At 51.5% G+C, this 21244-nt stretch overlaps 1 protein-coding gene across 6 annotated transcripts in view; it reads left to right on the top strand.

Annotated features, from left to right (window-relative positions):
• Positions 1-21244, top strand: part of FAM53B (family with sequence similarity 53 member B) — a 124866-nt gene that overhangs the window by 54473 nt on the left and 49149 nt on the right. For 5 of the 6 annotated variants that reach the window (XM_021943820.2, XM_009215583.4, XM_017944412.3 and 2 more), the window contains one exon: positions 7889-12228. In XM_021943820.2, coding sequence (XP_021799512.1) covers positions 7889-9114 — 1226 coding nt within the window. In that variant the 3' untranslated portion in view covers positions 9115-12228. Of the gene's footprint in view, positions 1-7888; positions 12229-21244 lie in introns of those variants that run through there. The other variant, XM_009215585.4, reaches the window with a different exon arrangement.

Raw genomic sequence — 21244 nt, forward strand, 5'->3', positions numbered from 1 at the left:
GCTCTGTCATTTGCTGGACGTGTGTCCATGGGGGAGATGTGACATCGTTCTGAAGCCCAGTCTCCCCATCAGTCAGATGGGGACTGCTGTGACAGCCCATGAGATGAATCACGTGCTTGGGATGCACATTCATGCTCTTCCTCAGCTTCAGCAAGGACCCTATTAGAGTGTTAGCTGATGAACAGTAAATACGCATTTGTTGACAGTTTCGTGAAAAGCTCTGCCTGTCGCCAGTTCCCTCATCTGTTTAATGGCACCCAGCTTTGTTGTGCACATCAGTTGAGAGATGCATCACCAGCAGCTGCCCGTTTCCCATGCTCTGTGCACACCCACAATCAGGATGGAAATCCAGAGGAGATGGACCAAACTGACCTTGTTGTCCCTTCAGAGTTCTTGTTGCCATTGCAAATACTAGCTGTTCCCTTACATTTATGAATGCCTAGGGGGTGGAGTAGGAAGTCCCGGTCAGAACCGAAAGGGCTGTCATGAGACCCTAGTCTACTCCACCTTGTGCAGATAGTGAGATTGAGGCCCCTGTTCCCAGTGCCCCATCTGATATGGTTTTTAACCTTGAGGATCCCACCGGGCATCTTTTTGTCAGAGCCAAGACTTCCCAGAAGCAGCGGCAGCTGCCATGGGCCACCACAACTCTGCTGGTAAGGGCAGGGCCCTGGTAATGGCTCTGAACCCCGAACTTTGTCCTTAGTAGCCTCTGTCACCTCCCAGAGCCCTGCAGACCCGCCTTCCTTCTTCCTTGGATGTGGGTCCTGATGGAGCGCTATCTCTAGCCATTCGAATTCCTTGTGCCTTGTGTGAGGAACTTGGTGTCCTGTGTTGCTGTCCCCCAACCCAAGACACAGCTGCCATTTTACAGTCCATCTCAGGTGCGTGGGCAGGACCTGAAGCTAAGGCCTGGCAGGCAAAGCCCGAGGACCTTTCATTCCTGACACTGCTCTGAATTGAGTCTCCTTCTGGTCATATAAGCAAAGAGACCCTCCAGGGAGCCAGAGGCTCTCAAGTCCATTTAAAAACAGATGAGACAATCATGGGGGAGCTCATGTCATTGCCCTGCTTGTGTCCCCCGCACCCCCACGTTCTTTTCGTAAGATCAGTTTAGCAAAACCACCTTCAGAAAGACACCTTGGCTCTCTTGAGTTTCCCATTGGTGATTTGATGAGCTTCTCCCCAAACCAAGCATAGAATCTTTGTGGCCCTGAGGCCAAGTTCACACAACCCAACCCACAGGGCAGGGGAGAGATACTCATTGTCAGCACAAGTAGATAGGTGTGAAATGTAAGAATGAGTCAGCTGGTCCTGATCTGACAGCAGGCTTGCTAATTGGGGCATTTTGTATCTTGGTCTGTACTTGAGGTGCTTAACCTTTTCTGGAAACCACATTCTGCTGTACTTATGTGACCATAAGGCACCATTGAAAACATAGTACAAGCTCTCCAGGGCTATAAAGCTCCTCTATCTTTTGAATATATGAAGGCTTATAGTCCCCCAAGAATCTGGGGCCCTGGGAATTTTCCTTCAAATTTAAGGGTAGAAATGGAAATAAGAACATTTGAGGTCAAATACCATTCGTGTTCCTCTGAGTGTTTTTCTTGCTTCAAGCTCTAGGATCTGTGCACACAGCAGTCTTCTGCCCTTCTTAGTCAAACAGTGACAGGACCAGAGCCTTATGAGTGCAAATTTGGGGATTTGGGTCCTTGTCTCTGCATATGTAGGCATCTCATTCTCCTGTTCTTTGTGGCATAATCAAAAGTCAGAAACTGCAAGCTCAGTCATCAAGCCTCAGCTTTGGAAGAGCCTAGTCTGTCCAAGACTGTGAGAGAACTGGGCCCGAGGATGCTTGTGTGGCTCACCCTCCCATCTGCAGGCAAAGGCTCATGTGTGTTTGCGCTACACACAAATGCACATGCTCTCACGTATGTATAATTTCAGACTTGTGAAGATAATGCTCACTGGGGACACGGAGAAGCTTTACATGCCCTAAAGGCTAAAGCAACAGGCGCAGCATAGAACTGAATGGGCTGGTGCTGTGCTCTCAGGCTGTGGGCTGTCGCGCCCTGCTCAGGTCTGCCAGCGGCTTGGTGTCAGGCTGCAGGTGGATGGGGGCCCTTCTGTGTATCTTTAGGACACAGCTGATGGGCCATTGCGTGTTCTCAGGGAGAAAGTGGGAGGCTTCACACTCATCTTGTTCACAGGAGTAAATTAGCTTCTAAGGCCTTTGCTAGTGGCTCTCCATCGAAAGCATGTTGTGTAGCTTGAGAAGGAGGCCCTAAGGATCCTCATCCTGTCCTGTGAAACTTCTAAGTACTTGAAGGGTGAAGTGATCCTTCTCCATTCTTCTTCCTGGAATTGGCCCAAACCGAAACATAAAACACCAACTTTCAGTGATGTTATGAATTCAAATTTGTAGAGACCAGAATTGTCAATCCTCCTGAAGCTTCGGGGCAGTGGGGCTGGGTGGTCTGGATGGGCTGCCGTTCTGACAGATGTTTGAGAACTCAGTTCTCCATGTCATCCGCTTTCCAGAACAGCATTTCTCAACATTTTTGCATTGAAATAACCTGGGGAGCTTGTTAAGATGCAAATGCCTACCCAGAGAGATTCTGATTTACCAAGTCAGAGACGGGGTCTAGAAACCTGCATTTTAACAAACACCCCCAAAGGATGCTCCTGTAGGTGGCCCAGAAGCCACACTTTGAGAAATCTTAGTCAGAGAAGCCAGGTTTCCATTCCAGCCAGATTCTACAGAGGCTGGCACCCAGTTGCAGCTCTGGTTGAGTCAAGCCTCAGCTAGGAGAGCGTTTTCCAGTACCGTTAATTATCCTTATGATGACTGCTGCTTTTGAGAGCCTACTCTATACCCTGTATGAGATGCCTATTTAATTCTCATAATAGCTATGAGGAACTGAGTAACTTAACACAGCTGAGGTTTGAACCCAGGTCCTTGCCCTTTCCGCTACACCAAGTGACTGTTGCTCAGTAGACTCCTACATCATGGCCATTGTGACTTGAAAGAGTTATAGTTGTTTGTGCAGAAGTGATACTGAATGGAGGGGGCAGGGGCACCCCGAATCCTCTTCTTGGAGGCCTACCGAGGCCCTTTGTACGGTGTGACGTGAGGGCCTAGCGCTTAGGGCAGTTTGCCATTAAAAATTAGCTTCTATTCCTGTTTCTTTTGTCTGGTGATCTGACCCAACAAATCGCTTTCTGTTCCCTGAGCGAATGGGGAAAACACAGGGCTAAACATAGCCTTGATTGTTTTTACTTTTCTCATATTGTACTTCTCAAAGTGATAAAGATAGAAACAATTACAATATTATCTGCCTGCAGACTGAACAAGTGGCCACCTGGCTGGTGTTGATACACAATAACAGTGCTTTGCATTTTCTGAGTGTCTTAGACATGACTCTGCCAACCCGTCTCCTGGCTGAGTCACACATGGCCACATGGCCCAGGTGGGGCAGACAGTTCAGGGCACAGCCCAGGTTGGACTTACCTGGCCAAGGAAGACTCACCTTTGCCAAGGACAAAAGACAGGTGTGTCCAAGGGGACACCACATCCTCTTGTAGCTTTTATCTGCAGTTTGCAATCCACTCCCTCATTCATGCACCACTAAGGTCTGCTGTGTGCCTTGCTCTGTGCTAGGCACTGGGGAGCCACACTGGGGCTGTGCTTGAGAGTCTGTGGCTTTAGGAGGAGAAGTAGATGTGTAAGCAGATCCATAAAGTTCAGGTACCTCTGTGCTGTACAATCACAGAGCTAGGAGAAGGCGTATCTTCAGAGGATCTTTGAGTTGGCTTTTTAAATGAGGAGACTCTTGGTGAAATGAGGATAAAGGCAGGAAAAGAACATTCCAGGCCTTTGCAAGGGTGTGAATGAGTGAAAGAGCTGATGTTGGGGGAAGCTACAACGTCGTTTCACAGTTAAAAACTGACTCTTCGAATCTTCCCTACAACAAATCTTATAGGCCATAGAAGCGTACTCTGTAACATAGAAGGAGTAGGTCCTGTAGGAATTCATCACCCAGCCCTGATGTCCCTGGGTTTTGGTGGTTACCTCAAGGCCCAGCAAGTTGGACTTCCAGCCTTTCTGCATATAGGTCTTACCTGTGCTTGCTCCTGCAGTCTAGTTACTTAAACTTTAGTTTTATAAAGAATCGCTGGTGCATAAGAATTACCCTTTTGGGTTGTCTACACAAAGCTGGGTGGAGGAGGTGTACTTTGTGGGCTGGTTCAGGAATTCTTCAAGGATGGTTTTGACTCTATGTGATTATTTTCTGACCTCCACTGTCATAGGAGGTTTGCTACCTGGAGTGTAGGGTTTGTTGGGGGAAATGATGAGGAGATAGGCCCGGGTGCCAGTCTGAAATGCTTGTCTTCTTTCCCAGAAGCAGCGGATGACAACTGAAGCGAATAGGCCACAATAGGTGGGGGCTTCAGGAAGTTATCTAGAGGCAGTGAAGAGGTAGGCCTGGAGTAGGGAGGCCCTGTGGGATCCCTTCAAGAAGCACCAAGATCGCAGGCTGGCCATGGGAAAGGAAGGGCAGATGGGAGGGATGGTTTAGCTGCCTCCCGATTTCCCTTTCTTCTATGATTTCCCTAGAGATGGGAAAAATTCCAGGCCAGTGGCGCAAAAATGGAATAGAAAATGGCATCCTCTGAGAGTGGGATCAACTCCTTTTCGTCTCACGGGTTTCCCCGAGGCCTGGCGGAGACACAGTCTGTAGTATGTCTCAGGCTCCGTGAGCACCGGCCACCCTTGCTGCTCTATGCCAAACCCGTTGGTTTTTTCCTCAGTCGGCCACATTCCTGGCCCATCTGGTGCCTCAGTGCCTTGTCTCAAAAGAGAAGTTAGTGGCCAGCGTTTGGTACAGCAACTTCCTGAAAACCCAGAGGAGCCAACTCAGCAGAGGGCGGGCTGTGGGCCCCCACCCTGACCCTGGCTCACTTCCTGAGTTCAGCAAGGGCACAGCACCAGTGGGCTTGGTGGTCACATCCCCCACATATTCGGTAAGACATTTTTTCTCAGAACATTTGGAGACTATAGAAAAACAAAAGAGAAAAAATAAATTAACCAACCAGCTGTCTGCCAATCCACTTTAACATTTTGGTTTATTTCCTTCTTACCTTCACATACAACAGACATATTTTGCTAAGTAGAAATCACACCCTCTATACAGTTTTACATCCTATTTCTTTATGCTCAACTTTATATTATTAGCATTTCCCCACATCATTTAATGTTCTTTGAAACTCTACTTCTTCATGCTCCATGTTATTCCTTGATAATTTATTTAACCAGCCCCTGCTGTAAGATGTTTTAATTATGTTTACCATTTTGCTATCGCTCATCATTTTGATGAACATCATCATACATAAATCTTCACTTTTTTCTTAGGATAACTTTCTGTTTTCTTTTAAATTAGATAACTGGGATATTTGTGACTCTGTCAACAAGAGTTTATATTTCCTTTAATTTTACTTTATAGCCGGTCACGGTGGCTCATGCCTGTAATCCTAGCACTTTGGGAGGCCAAGGTGGGTGGATCACTTGAGGCCAGGAGTTTGAGACCAGCCTGGCCAACATGGTGAAACTCCATGTCTACAAAAAATACAAAAATTAGCTGGGCTTGTGGTACACGTCCATAATCCCAGCTACTTAGGAGACTGAGGCACCAGAATAGCTTGAATCTGGGAGGTGGAGGTTGCAGTGAGCTGGGATTATGCCACTGCACTCCAGCCTGGGCCACAGAGCCAGGTCCTGTCTGAAAAAAATTTTTTTTTTTACTTTATATTAGTTTATTGGACTTTCAGCTGCTGACCAGTGTCAAGTTGAAGCTGATTTAATAGAATGGTGAATACCCAAAGGGAATGGTTTCCTTGGTGGTGAAGCCTGTCTGAACAACCTAATATAACTTGCAGGAAGGGGTACGTTGGATGGTTTTTGGAAGTAATTGATCCAGTCTAGTTGGAGGAGCAGATATTGAGACCTGCTGTGGTCAGGCCCTGGGAAATTTCAGAGATGAGATGGACGATGTATGATGAAGGAATTGGATGTTTAGCGACAGTCTTGCTTTGTTGCAGCTGGCTTGCCTGGGCTTTTGGAAGGTTTCTCTCCTGCATCTCCAGCTTCTGAGGCCCTCCATGAATACAGCCTCTGGATAATTTCTAGCAGTGTCCCCTGCCAGGGTCCCAGCCCCTCAATCTGTATCTCATGACCTTGGCAGGATGCCCAAGAGGAAGGAGTACCACTGTTAGCTGTGCCTTAGCTTTTCCTCTGGGCTCCTGGCCCTCCCTTTGGGCTGCACAGGTCATTCCCGTTGAGTCAGTCAAGAAGCTGCTGCTTGTGACGCTCAGCTGGCTGTGTCTCTTGGTGCCCTTTGAGGAGTGGCCACTGGTAGAGGAGATAGGTTTGTAGTCCTTGCTGCCTCGAGCACTCATGGGTTAAGTCTCAGTTTTCTGCACCTGAGCCCATCTTGCCTGACCCATAAACTCCTTAAGGCCAGGGCCAGAGTCAGGCTCCCCTGCAGTCTGCCTCAGCGCTGCAGTGTAGTGAAAAGGGCCTGTGCTCTGGGGCCTGACTAAGCTGGGTTTACATCCTGTCTGGTGCTAGCTCTGTGGCCTTGGGCTAGTTGCTCAATGTCCCCCAAACCTTGATCTCCTGATCTGGTCCATGATGGTACCTGCACTCAGGGTGCTGTGTGGATTACACAGCCCGGGTGAATGCTCAGTAAGTGATCTGCATTGCTGTGAGACCCTGCGTGCATTTAAATACCTACCAAATATCATTTCAGGTTTCACTTGTATTCTTCTCTTGACTGACTCAAGCCATTCACATGTGCATGATTTATAAATATATATAGGTTCGAGAAAATAGTACTAACAGGTTGTTCCCTGACAGCATGGCATATTTCTTAACTTTGCTTTTATACTGTAGACTTGAATACAAGAACTATGTCAAATTTATCTTTGCATCTCCTAAAATTCCCCACATGGTGCCTGATTTCATAGTAGAAAAACAGTAAATAGTTCTTGAATATTTCACAAAATAAAGGGTCAAGTGCAAATGTAGCATTTCATAGCAGGATAGGTTATTTATTTGTGTATTCAAGTAAAGACCTGAATACATAAGTTTAAGTGGTGCCCTTAAGTCTGTGAAGCCCAAGACTTGTTCTTATAGATTTTAATTGCTTTAAGTGAAAAATCGAGTGAACACAGAGAAAATGCTGTGATTGGCAGCCATTGGTGACATCGATGTTGAGCATTTTGATGGAGGTGATCTAAATCAGTACCAGCTCCAGCTTCTATTAGCAAAGGCTTTCAAGGTGGAATTGGGGTGAACTAACCTGGCAGTGCCCCAGCCATCTTTTGGCCTTGGCCATCTGAGATGTTGAGACATCTTTGGTTGTGGTCTTCTGCCAGGGCATCGAGTCCCCGTCCTGAGAACTGCAGAGAACCCAGTGGCACTTAACGTATGTCTTGTCCTGACTGTCTTACTGGCCAGGGCAGGGCTCAGGGCAAGTTGGTTTCCCACCCATAAGATGAGAAAGCATTTTGGATGAAAAATATTGCTTTGGATTCTCCTGGGAGACAGTATGGTACACTGGAAAGAAAACCATATCAGGAGTCCCAGGGGTGTATCTGGATTCTAGGCCCTGCTCTGCTTCCAACTTCCAACTCAAAGCCTTGAGATTCACTTCTCCTCTCTGAGCCTCAGTTTCTCATCTGTAAAATGAGGTTGGACTGGATGGTTTCTAAGGGCCTTTTGGCTCTAAGATACTGTGTTTGAAACGGGCTGTTGGTGTGGAGATATTAAAGGGCTGGAGTGAAGGCCTTCTCAAATCCTGTTTTCTCCTTGTCATTTATGAACCAGAAAATGACAGATGGCGAGACCTGGACAGGAAATGCCCTCTTCAGATTGACCAACCGAGCACCAGCATCTGGGAATGCCTGCCTGAAAAGGACAACTCACTATGGCACCGGGAGGCAGTGACCGCCTGTGCTGTGACCAGTCTGATCAAAGACCTCAGCATCAGCGACCACAACGGGAACCCCTCAGCACCCCCTAGCAAGCGTCAGTGCCGCTCACTGTCCTTCTCTGATGAGATGTCCAGCTGCCGGACATCATGGAGGCCCCTGGGCTCCAAAGTCTGGACTCCTGTGGAAAAGAGACGCTGCTACAGTGGGGGCAGCGTCCAGCGCTATTCCAACGGCTTCAGCACCATGCAGAGGAGCTCCAGCTTCAGCCTCCCTTCCCGGGCCAACGTGCTGTCCTCACCCTGCGACCAGGCAGGACTCCACCATCGATTTGGAGGGCAGCCCTGCCAAGGGGTGCCAGGCTCAGCCCCGTGTGGACAGGCAGGTGACACCTGGAACCCTGACCCGCACCCCATGGGAGGGGGCCGGCTGGACCTGCAACGGTCCCTCTCTTGCTCACATGAGCAGTTTTCCTTTGTGGAATACTGTCCTCCCTCAGCCAACAGCACACCTGCCTCCACGCCAGAGCTGGCAAGACGCTCCAGCGGCCTTTCCCGCAGCCGCTCCCAGCCGTGTGTCCTTAACGATAAGAAGGTCGGTGTTAAAAGGCGGCGTCCTGAAGAAGTGCAAGAGCAGAGGCCTTCTCTAGACCTTGCCAAGATGGCACAGGTAAGAGCCCCAGCATCCTGGAGTCACCTTGGTGCTCACTGGAGCCTCTGCTGGGTCTGGGCCGTCCTAGACAAGCATAGAACACCAGTTTCAGAAATACCCAGGAGTGGGTTAGTTTCCTTGTTTTTAAAAATCCTTTTCAAAGAAAGATTATTTCCAGTTGGTTTTTTAAAAGCGTTTATTTCTTTCTATTTACAACCAAATATTCCCTTTCACTGTGAGTGCAGTGCTAGGGGTACAAGGGCAGGTGGATGGGGAGAGGTGGGCTGTTGGTGGGCAGACTCACTGGACCAAACACTGGTGTTCCCCTCCGGCCCTTCACTGAAGCCATCTCTCCCAGGAAGCCGCCCCTGCAGCTGCTGCAAGAAACGTTTACACACACTGGGATTCAGTGTCCCTTGGATTTTGCTGGTCCTGAGATCAGGGGTGTGGGTAATGGTTTCCGAGAGCTAGTGATTGTGGAGAGCTTATTCCTTTGATTAAACTGTTGAAATGTGAGGCCCTCAAGATGCTGTGACCAACATTCTCTGAGCTGCCTCTGCAGTCATCCTTGCCCTTTGCTGTAGAAGTATCTGGCCACACGCCCCTGTCACTTGGACTTTATCCTCTTTGTCTTGGAGCTCTGCCTTGTGCTAACACTGATCTTGGATATTGATTTGAATGAGATGAACTTGGAGTTCATACTCTGTCATCAGGAGCGTCTCTGAGCCTGAGAGTTGGCTGCATCTGGTTCTGGCTGGGGATGAGGAAGTGGTGCTGGCCCTTGTGACCTCTGACTCAAGGATGGGTGGATGTGATGGGCCACAACACTATTGGCTCTGTGTTCATCTAGGAGCTGTCAGTTGCTTAATGCCGCAGTCTGACCATCATCTTTTCTGGACTTATTTATGTAAACATTGGTCTCACTGGGTTTCAAGGGGTGAAGATCTTCTTGTTGGTGAGGATGGTTTCAGAGGGGTTGGCCTTGGTCACTCAGCACTATGGCCACATCCAGGGCAGGCGGGCTCATCGTGCTCACTGTGTTTTGGGCGGGCATAGCTGACTTCCTTCCAAGCCCAATGTTGTTTTCTCAATTGGATCTTCTTTCCTTTTACAAAGAATGTGCAGTTTCTCTTCATGGGGTTTTGTTATTCTCTCCTTTAGTTCCTACTCCCAACATAGAGGTCTACCCAGAAAAGAAGAGGTGCAGGTGTCTTAAGTCTAAAGCATATCTGGCCCCAGAGTCCAGACTTTCTGGCTACCTTTGTTCAAGAGCCTGGGCACTGGCTGGGGCAGTGGGAGCGCAAGATGGTGGTGTGCTCGTTCCTCCCCTGTGTCAGTGGGATCCGCCTGGGGGAGAGCCTGAAGGGGTGTGGGTCAGCGCTCCTGCCCCTCCTCAGCTAGTTTCCACTTCTTCCATCGTGGCTCCAGGCGTGTGCCGTTCTTTTTGCAGTGTAGTGGAACGTTCTTGACTTTACTAGCTGGACAGGGATTGAACGCATTTATTGGACACCAAGAGGAATTTCCCTTCTCCAGAAAAATGTAAATAGGTAAAAAGTCTGGAAAGGTGACAGATTTGGGTGACTTCTGAGGAAAACCCAGAGCCCAGAGTTCTGGGTATGATAATGCTTCAGTTACATTTTTAATGCTGAGCATATTTTATTACCTAATGAGTAGATAGATAATAAAAACAACATACATGTTATTATATGTTACTAGCCACAGCTGGAATAACACCACTGGCATCATTGGAGACATTTCTTGACCTCGTTTGGTTAGATACTATTTAAAAATACAATGCTCAGTGGGGCTGCGCCCAGTTGTATAGATGGCTTCATTGGCCCCAGGCAGGCCTCCCAGATCTGGGAAGGTGCGTGGAACCTGAGGAGGCTGCTCTGGCTCAGCCTGTCTGTCCTTGGCCGCCTTCTTGGCAGCGGGTCTTGAGCACAGGGAAAGTAGAGAGGGGCCTCTGGAAAGTGTGTGTGCCCAAGGCCTATGGCCAGAGCCCTGAGGCTGGGCCCGTGAACGCTGAGCCATGCCCCCACCAAGAGTCTAGACCCTAGTCAGCCCTCTTTTCATGGGGCTCGGCCTGCTTTGGCTCCATCATCAGTTGATTTCTAGCCTGGGGAGGTGGGCCTTGCTTTTCTGTGGGGCCCTGAGAACGAGGCCTAGGGTATCCATACTATGTATTTATCAAGAGCCCTGGACAGTGCAGGGCCTCGTGCATGGTAACCTGATGAGCTGGGCATGTTGCTGGTGTACAAGGACTAACATGTTGCTAGATGGCCACTGAGGTTAGACCACTAGCCACAGACCCCAGTTTCTACATGCTGTGGCTTCACTCAACATTTGGGACCACTGAGAAGGGGCTGGGGTCTGCTCTGCATGCCCATGGAGGCAAGACTTGGAGTTGGGCTTTCCATATCTTTGGAAGGGTAGGCTTGTACCCAGGTGTGGCCCACGCTTCCTTCCGCTGGGCTCTGGCTTCTCTTTCGTGGGCCTTTTGATCTTGGTTTACACATTGCCTTTGGGGGTGAGAGCTCCACTTGTGCATTCTTGTAAAGGCGCCCTTCGTATGTGGGTTCTGAGGCCAGGTGTGTGTGAGTCTGCAGAAGGCCTTTTCAGTTAGACCTTTGGAGCAGCTGGCCATTCTGAAGAGCCCCAGCTCCCCTAGAGGCCCCGACTGGGGCCCAGAGCAGATCTTGAGGGTGTGCGTGAGTACATGGGGTCTTCCCTCTGGCCATGATTCGGTATGGCCAGGTGGACTGTGGTAGTTGGAGCCCCTCCAGCCTGCCTGCAGGAAAGGGTCCAGGGAGAGAACCCAAGAGAGTAAGAGGGCAGGAAGCTCCGAGGTCCAAGGCCCTGTCCTCATCTGTATCCACAGTTGAGTTCAGCAGGAGCAAGTGCCCTGGGGTGTAGACTCTGTGCTAGAAGCAGAGGATGTCAGGAGATGTGACCTCAGAGCTTGTCCATTCCAGTCCCTCTTGAGGAAACTGAAGCTCTCTTGGTCCCTATGCTTGCCAGGGCTCTTTTGGGCATGGTGTTCACTTTTGGATCTGCATTTAGAAGGCGACATTGACACACTAGAAGGCCTCCAGAGGTAGGGCCGGAGACTGGAAGCCCTAGGCAAATTGCTTGACATGTCTGTGCAGCAAATGCCACCACTGCCACAGGACTGTGGGAGGAGCAAGAGAAACAACGTATGTGGATAATGCACTATCCGTATGGGTGTGTGTTTATATATGTGTGTGTGTCCACATCTGTTGATATGTGTGTGTGTGTGTCTGTGTCTATATGTACACACACCCCCCCCCCACCCAGTGCTTTGGCTGGCACAGGCTGGGTGCTGACAGATACTCATGATCATCGTCACAGTCACGGGACTTGGAGGGAAGGTGTGGGCTGCTTCTGGATGCCTCCAGAGGCAGAGGTAGGAGCAGAGGGTGGACGTTCCTGGGAGGTGCCCTCGGTCTGCTATGAGAATGCCTATTTTTCGGGAGGCTGAGGTGGACGGATCACAAGGTCAGGAGATCGAGACCATCCCATCCCGGCTCACACAGTGAAACCCCGTCTCTACTAAAAATACAAAAAACTAGCCGGGTGTGGTGGCGGGCGCCTGTAGTCCCAGCTACTCAGGAGGCTGAGGCAGGAGAATGGCGTGAACCCGGGAGGCAGAGCTTGCAGTGCACTGAGATCGCGCCACCGCACTCCAGCCTGGGTGACAGAGCGAGACTCCGTCTCAAAAAAAAAGAATGCCTATGCCTATTTTTCTTTGTTTGTCCACCGTTTTCCCTGTGTTTCCATCCTCCCTTTTCTGTTCATGCCACTTTCTGTGTCTTGTTTGTTCGTCTTCTTGCCTCATCGCTTTTCTTTTGTAAATGGGAAGGAGGCCTGCCCTGCAGCTCAGCTCAGCCTGCAGTCAACTCTGTGTTCAGAGCCCAGGGTTATGAAATGGTGACAGAATTGGATTCGCCCCCCCTCTTGCCAGAGGAAGTTGGCCGTGTGTGAGCATTCTCCTATCTGTCACCCTTGAAACGAGGGTGGAAATATCCCGGGGGCGCGCTGGCCACCCTACCCCTTCCTAGCCGCATCCCTGGGGGACAGCTGTCCCAGTTAACTCTTGTCTGTTGGGGATGAGACACACAGGGTGGGGTGTCGACATTGCTTTCAGATTGTCTTTGCTCATGTCTTCTTAAAACCCCAATGCCAAGAGAGCAGGCAGAGATGCTGAATGAGGCTGCAGGTGAGGTGGCCATCTGGATCCTGAGTCGGGGAGACTGACTGTAGTGAGGAAAGCGCTAATGGGGGAAATGACGCAGGGACCTAGTCCCGCAGTGGCTGCCCTCCCTGTACTTGTAATTACAACCACTTGGTTCCACAGAGCAAGTTGCCCAAAGGCAGCTCAGAGGACTGGCTGTGCTGCTATCCCTGCGCAAGCCTGGCCCCGTGGGCCTCCTGCACAGCTTTCCTCCTCACATGGTGTTTTTGGCCCTCCTGGTTGGTGTTCTCTGTGAGGCTGCAGCCTTCCTTTTGCAGAATGACAATGTGTGCCATTGAGGGCAGGGCCCAGCCTGAGGGTGTGACTCGTTTATTAGCAGGACTTTTGCTGACATTTTCCTTACTGCTTTTTTGAGACCTGGTTTGACCACCCAGCATTGGTTGGCTCCCAGCAAGACTTGAGCTATATGAGGCCATTTAGACATAGATCACATGTGTGTGAGCAAAGATTTCAGAAAAAAGCAACAATTAAAAAGATCACCCATTGAATGCAGTCCCCCCTGGGTGTCATAGTCCCTGCTGTATTTTTAACTCCAAGCTGGTCATCTTGAAAGAGCAACAACAGAAGCAAGATGTTTGTGGGGAGGGGTCAGGATGCCGAAACAGAGGTTTGATTGATTGCAGCTGCCCACACACTGAGTCCCCAAACCTCCCTGAGCAGGCCTCAGAACAGGCAGCAACTGTTGTGTTAGCAGATGTTTGAGAGACCGTGAAAGCTGGCCAGGGGCAGTTTGGGGTAGAAAAGAAGCATGAGGTAGAAACCAGCATGCCAGCATGGCTTTGGGAAGCCGCTGAAAGCAGTATTCCTGGGGGTGAGTCTGGGAGAGCTGGGTGGGCGGGGCTACAGGGGCTGTGCAGGATGAGGGGTTGCTGCAGGAAGTCGTGAGAGCTTGTGCAGATGCTCATCAGTGACTCGCAGCTCTTTGCTGGACAGGTCCTCTCCAAGTGAAGCCCCCCAGCCAGCTTCCACTTTCCATCTTTTGTGCCGGTGGGGCCACCTTTGAGGGACAGTGGCCCTTCTTGGTCGCCATGGGGTTGGCTACATGACTTCTTGCTCAGGCACTCCCAGCAGCTGCAGGCCAGCTGTGCCTTTCCTTGGCCAAGTTTCTGTGTGGCAGACCCAGCTTGCCTGCACCTTTGTGACTTTCTCCTGTCCACCCTGCCAGTGGCTGTTCCCCTTCAGTTGCTTACGGTTCCCGCCGCCCTGCACCCTCAGCACCCTTCCTCTCAGGGTGGGAAGCTGTGCCGATGGCAAGTAGAGGAATTCAGAGGTGGAGCACCCCTTATAACACGGACTGCAGACAATGTGAAGATCTGGTGAGAGAGGTAGGCTTGGAAAGCCCTAGAAAGCCCATTGGAATGAAAGAAATGCTAAATACAAGTAAAGGCAAAAACTTTTGTGGGCAGGCACATGGGAGTAGTTGCTTCTGACTTAGAGATAGTTAGGATAGACTTGAACAAAGGAAGAGAGCCTGTAAGACCTGGGCTGTCAGAGTTTAGGGATGTCAAGGGGGCAGCTTTGGGTGCTGAACTAGCACGCCTCCTTCCGTGCTCTTGACAGACATTGCTAATCAATCATGGCAGCCTTTTCAGGTGAACTTAGTGGAGGTCTTAGAATCCTCCCCTTGGCAGTCTTGGCAGCCATTGCTAATTGATGGGTAACTGAACGTTATCTGCCATCTCTGTTCTAACCCATCCCCTCACTTGAGGATGAGGCCTCTAGAGTCCAGGAAGAGTTGGGGCCTTGCCCAAAGTCACATGGTGAGGCACCCCGGAAGGTGGGAACCCTGACCTCTTGACCCCAGGCTCAGTGCTCCCGCTGCTGTGCTTGGTCCTGGGTGAGGACCACTCAGCTGGCCCTTCCAGAGAACTGATGTGCATGGGGCATAGAGAGTGTGGCAGTGAGAAGTAGGAGCTTCAGAGTCAGATAACTGGGGCTGTGTCCCCATTCTGCCACTTTTGAACTGTGTGCCCCAGGCCTCATGTCTGTGTCTGTAAAATGGGAATGGCAGTGCCTGTTGCTCACGAGTGTGGGAGGAATCATGTGGCATGGATCTGGCACATGGTTGGCACTCAGCAAATGCCAGCTTTGATGAACAAAGAAAGCCCGGGCCTGCTGCAGCCTTTCTCCCATGGTAGCTCCCCTCGTACCCTCTGCTGCTCTGGGCAGTGTCCTGGGCTCTCCACTCTTGGTGGGCTGGGATCCTGCCAGCCGTGGCGCATGCTGGCGTCAGGCTTCCAGGAGACTAGTTTCAGCTCTAGTCCTCGTCTTCCCTGCTTCCCATCCTTTCCCTCCCTTTCTTCCCTTTCTTTTGACGGAGTGTTGCTCTGTTGCCCAGGTTGGCGTGCAGCGGTGAGATCTTGACTCACTGCAGCCTCCGCCCAGATCCCTCCTTTCTGTCTCTAGTCACAGCCCTCAGGTTGCACAAGCAATCTGCTTAAGGTCACTGGGATCGAGGCCGAGTGTTGACACAATAGCTTTGCTCTCCTGGGGAAGAGGAAAATGGGAGTTCATCTGGGGACTGCTAGGGAGGCAGCTTTTAGTGCCACTTACTGATTTCCATGCTTCAATTGAGAGCCATCCTGAGCAGAGAATGTTTGAGAAGCTATGAGGCTCTGGGAGGCCCCGGCTCTCTGAAGTAGGGGCCCTTTCCTAAGCCAGCTGCTCAGATGAGAGCCCCGGGTGTGCTGGGAGTGCTCTTGGCTTGCCAGGCCCTGCTCTGGTGCTGGCAAAGAGGCTTCAGAGACCCTAGCAGACTCTGCCCTTGGAAGGCTTATGGGCCGGAGGGAGAACGAGGCCTTACCAGCTGAGGCCTCGCCACATCAGAGGATATCGCCAGTCTTGCTTCATGGAAGCCAGAGTAAGAACAGCCTGTGGGTCAGCTGGCTCTTGCCCCTTTGGCTGGTTCAACTCCAAGGGCCCCCAGTGGAAGGTTTAGGGAAACCCTCATGTTTTTCCCAGGCTGCTGAAGGAGAAGCAGAGAGCATGGGCTGAGACGAGGAGACAGAGGGCTGGTGGGAGAGCGGAGCCTCAGGCTGGAGCCCTGCCCACGAACTGAGCCCCATCCTCATCCTGGGCAACTTACGGAATCTCTCCATGGTTCAGTTTCCCCATCTTCAAGGAAGGGTGGCGACGCCCTCTCTCACTGTGTTAAATGTCTCATTAAATGAGTTCATTTGTATGAAGTGCTCGGAGCTTAGTACTGTGTGCCCAGGACATGTGCTCAGTAAGAGTTGGCTGCCATATTGGGAGTCGCACTTTAGGAGTAAGGGGAGAAATTTGGCAAAAGGAGGGACCTGCTGTTCTTCAAGTGTGAACTATCCTCCCCTCAGGAATTCCTTGTCTCTGCAGCGCTGACGTGCTCTGCCGCATCCCTGCTCCCCAGAAGAAGGCCTCACCTGAGGTCACAACTGAGTTGTTGAGCGGTGCTGCAGGGGTATGAGTCCCGGGCTCTGTAACTCTGAGGGCAGGGATTTGCCTTATTGCCACGTGGTAGAGGCCTCTCATATCCGAAGGGAAACAGAGGTACGCTGTTGTTGGACTAGAGCTGCGGTTGGAGTCAGAAGAGCTGGGTTTGAGAGGCACTCTGCCACCTGGCTGTGTGGTGACTGTGAGCCGGTTGCCCTGCTTCTCTGAGCCTCGGGTTTCTGACCGTGCGTGCATCTGCCCAGGTGTAGCCATGAGTGTCAGGTTACCTGGAAGCCAACACACTGCAGGTTCCTAGACCTTGTCTGAGAGAGTCTGAATTAGCAGGTCTGGGGCAGAACCCTAGTACCTCGGGGTCCCAGAGATGGGCATATTCCTAGCCCAGTGACTCCACAGATGCCCAGGGACTAGTTTGTGTCATATGGAGATGGCATTGAGAGTTCAGGTCCCTCAGTCAGGAGGTACCAGCTCAGCCTGGATTAGGAAGGGTCTGACCTGGAGGAGGATCCAGGTCCTAGGGTGAGTGCCCACTGAGCTGCTGTACCAAGCAGAGCAATGGTTTCCCCGCCTGCCAATGAAACTGCCCATGCAGGAGGGCTCGGGGTTGACTTACGCTGAGTTGAGTACAAGGCGCTGCTTCAGAAATGTCTGGAAAGCCTGTTCTAGTATATGGTGTTGAACGTTTCCGAGGCAAGTTCTCATGGGTGGGTTGTTAAGGACAAGTTCCACACCCTGTTTGATATCCTGCCTTGTGTGCAACGGCAGAGTGAATGAATGACAGGAACTCTGAGTGCAGGGTAGAAACATTAGTAGGTTTTAAGCAGGGGAGCAAAAGCACCCCGTAAAAAGCTCCTCTGGCACGACAGTGAGCAGCATGGACTGTAGGTTCTGGGGGAGGTGGGGAGGCCAGGCAGGAGGCTATTGGCAAACATGAAGGTGGGCTAGACGATGGTGGGGGCAGTGGAAGTGCTGATAGGCATAAGGGGCTCAAGAAATGTTCTCAAGATAAAAGCAGCAGGGCTGACTTCCAACTCACCCTAGTCATAGGCTTCACTGGGCAGAGATTCAATCATCTTAATCCCCAAAGGTGGCAACTTTCTTTAAACTACCCTGTTTAGTGTTTGTTCATCGTAAGTCCCTCTTGTTATCTAACCTGCAGTCCTCACTTTGACTGTATTTCTTCTTGATCTGTTCTCAGTAGAACTGAAATCCAGTGGATCACCATGACCTATTTTGTCTCTGTATGAAAGTATCTATGGGACTCTCTTACCTCCTGTCCTTGCACATCTGTGATTTGCTAGCCCAGCTGCTGCTTGCCACTGGGGAGGCCCCATTCCTTACCCTTTCCTGTCAGCCCTCAGTTTGCAAACTTCTGACTGCTTTGCCCAAGCTTCTCTGTTCTTGTCCACTTGAAAGTGGCTGCCCATTCTGAACTCTGGGCTGGAGAGGGGCTGGGGGCAGCTTAGGGCCACAGGAGGATTCTTTCATGGTTTCTAACGCTTGTCATGCTGGATCTTGTCTCAGCTCTGCCACATCTGGTCAGTTTACAACAGCTGGGACAGCAGCTCCCGGAAACAAGGGGCCTGTGATGGCCTCCTCAATTCTCCTAATGAAGCCGAGTAATCCCCAGCTGGGCCTCAGAGGATGCAGCAAAAGGGAGGTCTGCCTTATTCCTGCTTCCTTATCTGGGACATCAGGAGAACGCCTGGTGGGAAGCCCCTCCCAGCCCGAGGTTAGCATGGTGCCTGCGGGCTGTTGAGCCCGGTGAGGGCCAGAGCAGGAAGCACAAAGAGGTGCATCACCGAGATGGGTGTGGGATGGAGACAGAGCTGTGCCCAGAGCCCAGCACGGCTGGTGCCTGACCGGGCCTTTTCCCGACACCATGCAGGCTGCTGACCTTTGTGGGTCCATTAGTGTGAAGCCTTTACTTTAGCCCACTTCGCCTTTTGCAGCATGGCCCTCTGTCGCCCCAAGCACTGCACCAGTAGAGAATTTCTCCTGCTGACAGGAGCCCATTTATCTACCATTTTTGTGGTATCAGCCATCCGGAATTACCACTCTTTCTTGCAACTTCAGGCCACAGTCAAGAAATCAGAAAGCAAATGCCACACGAAGAACAAACCCTTTGCTGCAGTCCCCATGCTGGCGGGAACTTGGTTTGACTAGACTCAGAGTGGGTGTTAATTGCCAATTTATGGCCAAAAGATTAACAATGCCTCCTTTGAAAGTTAGACATAGTAGAGCTCTTGGATAATTCCTTTTTGGGAGGGGGAGGAGTGGCTTAAAAAAAAAATCTCTTGGAAAACAAAAGCAACAATTGGTTGCAAAATATAATGCAACCACCAGAAGCTTAATTTGTGAGCAGTAACGCGAGTTCACATCAGTAATGTGTCACTAGAGGTCATCAGGCACCCCCCCTTTCCCTGAAGGGCCACAGACTGCATTTACTCCTCATGGAGTAGTGGTGGCGGTATGGAGGCCCCCGCTGTTTCACTGCTGGAGCTCTGTGGGTGGAGTGGGTGAGGCAGGCCTCCTGGATCAGCCAGGGCCTGTCAGAGGCAGAAACCAGCCCATTAGATGAGGTGAATTCACTGTGAGCAATGGTTAGCTAGGTTTCTGAAAAACTGAAAAGCCAAGAAGAGAAAAAGAAGTATTAGTATCACGCAGAAGCAGCTACAGGAAGCCACTCCCCACTTTGGGCTAGGGGACCCCCGGGCAGAGACTGCACTTCTGAAAGCTTGGCAGCATGGGGTCCATTGGCCCCACTGGGCTAGGGCAAGACCTGAGAGGCGGGGGCGCCGGCCAGCTGGTCCCACAGAAAGGGAAGGTGATGAAATTGGTTCTGTGAATGTTGGAAATGCAGCAAACGGGAAGCAACTGCTGCGAACGGAGCAGATTGCTCCTGCAGGTCACGCAGCATGGCTGGATGATGGTAACGGCACAGGAAGCAGACGGGAGATGCACGGCCGTCTCTGTCCCCCAGCCTCGCTCTGCTCAGCATCCTTCTGTTGAATGCTGTCTGACGTTCTCCAGCGGGGCTGGAGATCTCTTCTAGCGCACGTCGCAGCTCCGTCCTAGTTTGTTCTTCACTCAGCAGATCCTTGCCTGGAGTGTGCTGGCCACCTGGCATTCAGCTAGGCCCGGGGGATGTTTCTGCAATGCAGAAAGGGGGATGGATGTCATGCAGGCCAACAACAGGCAGGCAGGGCCATTTCAGATGGCGATATTTGCGCTAATGAGAATCCAGCAGGCCAGCGTGGTTTGGATCACCAGGCAGGATGAGAGAAGATGGAAGTGGGACGTGGCCAGCTTTAGATTGAAGGAACAGGGAGGCCTTGTTGAGGAGATGACACTGGCACAAATCACAGATGATGAGATGTGTTCAGCTTTGCAAAGATAATTAGGGAGAACGTCCCAAGTAGAGGGAAGGCAAGCCCCAGAGGTGGGAGTGGGCATGGTGATTGTAGGGCACAGTGAAGCTGGGGTGACTGGGGTCGGAGCGGGCGTGGTTGAGTGCAGGGTACAGCGAAGCTGAGGTTCCTGAGTCGGGGGTGCAAAGGATGCTTGAGAGGTCGGCAGGGCCATCACGGTCGTCCTTGCAGGCTGGGGTGAGGAGCGGGCTTTTTGCCTGGAGCCCAGGGTTGGAATGCCATCGGGGCCTCTGGGGCCAGGATCTGATGGGATGCTCAGTCACCTGCCTTACCTGACTGCTATGCTTATTTTCCACCTTGGGGGTTTGACCGCAGACGGCCCCAGGGAAACCGGTGCAAGGAGGTCATGGCAAGAAGGCACATGAGGGTGAAAGCATACCAGAGAGATGCTTAGGCCCCAGTGTCGGGCACAGGCTCAGAGGAAGTTAATCAGGCACCTCTGCAAGTGCCTCTCATGGTGATGAGTGTCACCTCCCACCCTAGGCTCACGGCGGGTCTGAGTTCTCCCCTGCCATATCTGCACACACATCAGCCTGGCCCTGGCTTTGGGAAGTGGGTCACTAACTCCTAATCCGCGGGCCACTGTTTGCAGGGCATCCTCCCTCAGGCGTGTGGGCCTCACCCACCCTGTGAGCGGCTCCTCCTGTTCTGCTCTTCAGGGAAGAAAATGGAGTGCTGAGGCCATGTGTCACTGGCTGCGTGGCAGAGCGGTGAGTGGGGCCCACTCAGTCGTTGGCCTCGACAGCCCGTGGGCCCCCGTGTCTCCATAGGGCTGCCTTCCTGAGGTGAGCTCCCCCACCACTTGTGAAGCACAGGGCTCAGGGAAGTCTGGGATTTGCCCTAGGCTTTGGGTTCCCTGATGGTCAGGTGGGGATGGTGACATCCTCACGTGGGGCTGTTCCCAGCCTTTGGCCCAGGGCCTGGTACTCAGGCCGTGCTCAGAATGTATGGCTTTTACTTATCACATCCCTTGGGCCCATAAACAGACGGATCATTGAAACCCCAGTGGCCCTGACTTCTCCTCCCAACCGTTGAGCAGACTCTGCATTTCTTGAGCTATGAGCAGGTTGGTAAAGCCGGGCATGGGGGTGATAGAGAGGCTCTGTGGTCAGCACCATGGCCTCTTTGGAAGAGCGCTTTAGTTCTGCCTGGCACTGCGGTTCAGCTGTCCGGTTGTACAAGTCCAGGACATGAGGGAGAAGGGCCCAGTGATCTGGTGCTCTGCCACACTGAGTGGAGGCATGTGGACAGTGCGGGTTACATCCTTCAAGTGGACACATCCAGAATTTGAAATAATCCTCTTACTGCCCAAAGCAGAACCTTTGAACCATTTTTTTGGTGACTTTGCTGAAGACTTCTGAGCCCTTGGCCACTGCCTTCTACCCCCCACAACCCCCAAAATGGCTTGTCTTGAATGTTGGGGAGGAAGTCCAAGCCAGCCCTGCACTTTCCCAGGCCAGGGGCCTGG

The sequence above is a fragment of the Papio anubis genome, chromosome 11 (assembly GCF_008728515.1).
Source record: "Papio anubis isolate 15944 chromosome 11, Panubis1.0, whole genome shotgun sequence".
Taxonomy (NCBI): domain Eukaryota; kingdom Metazoa; phylum Chordata; class Mammalia; order Primates; family Cercopithecidae; genus Papio; species Papio anubis.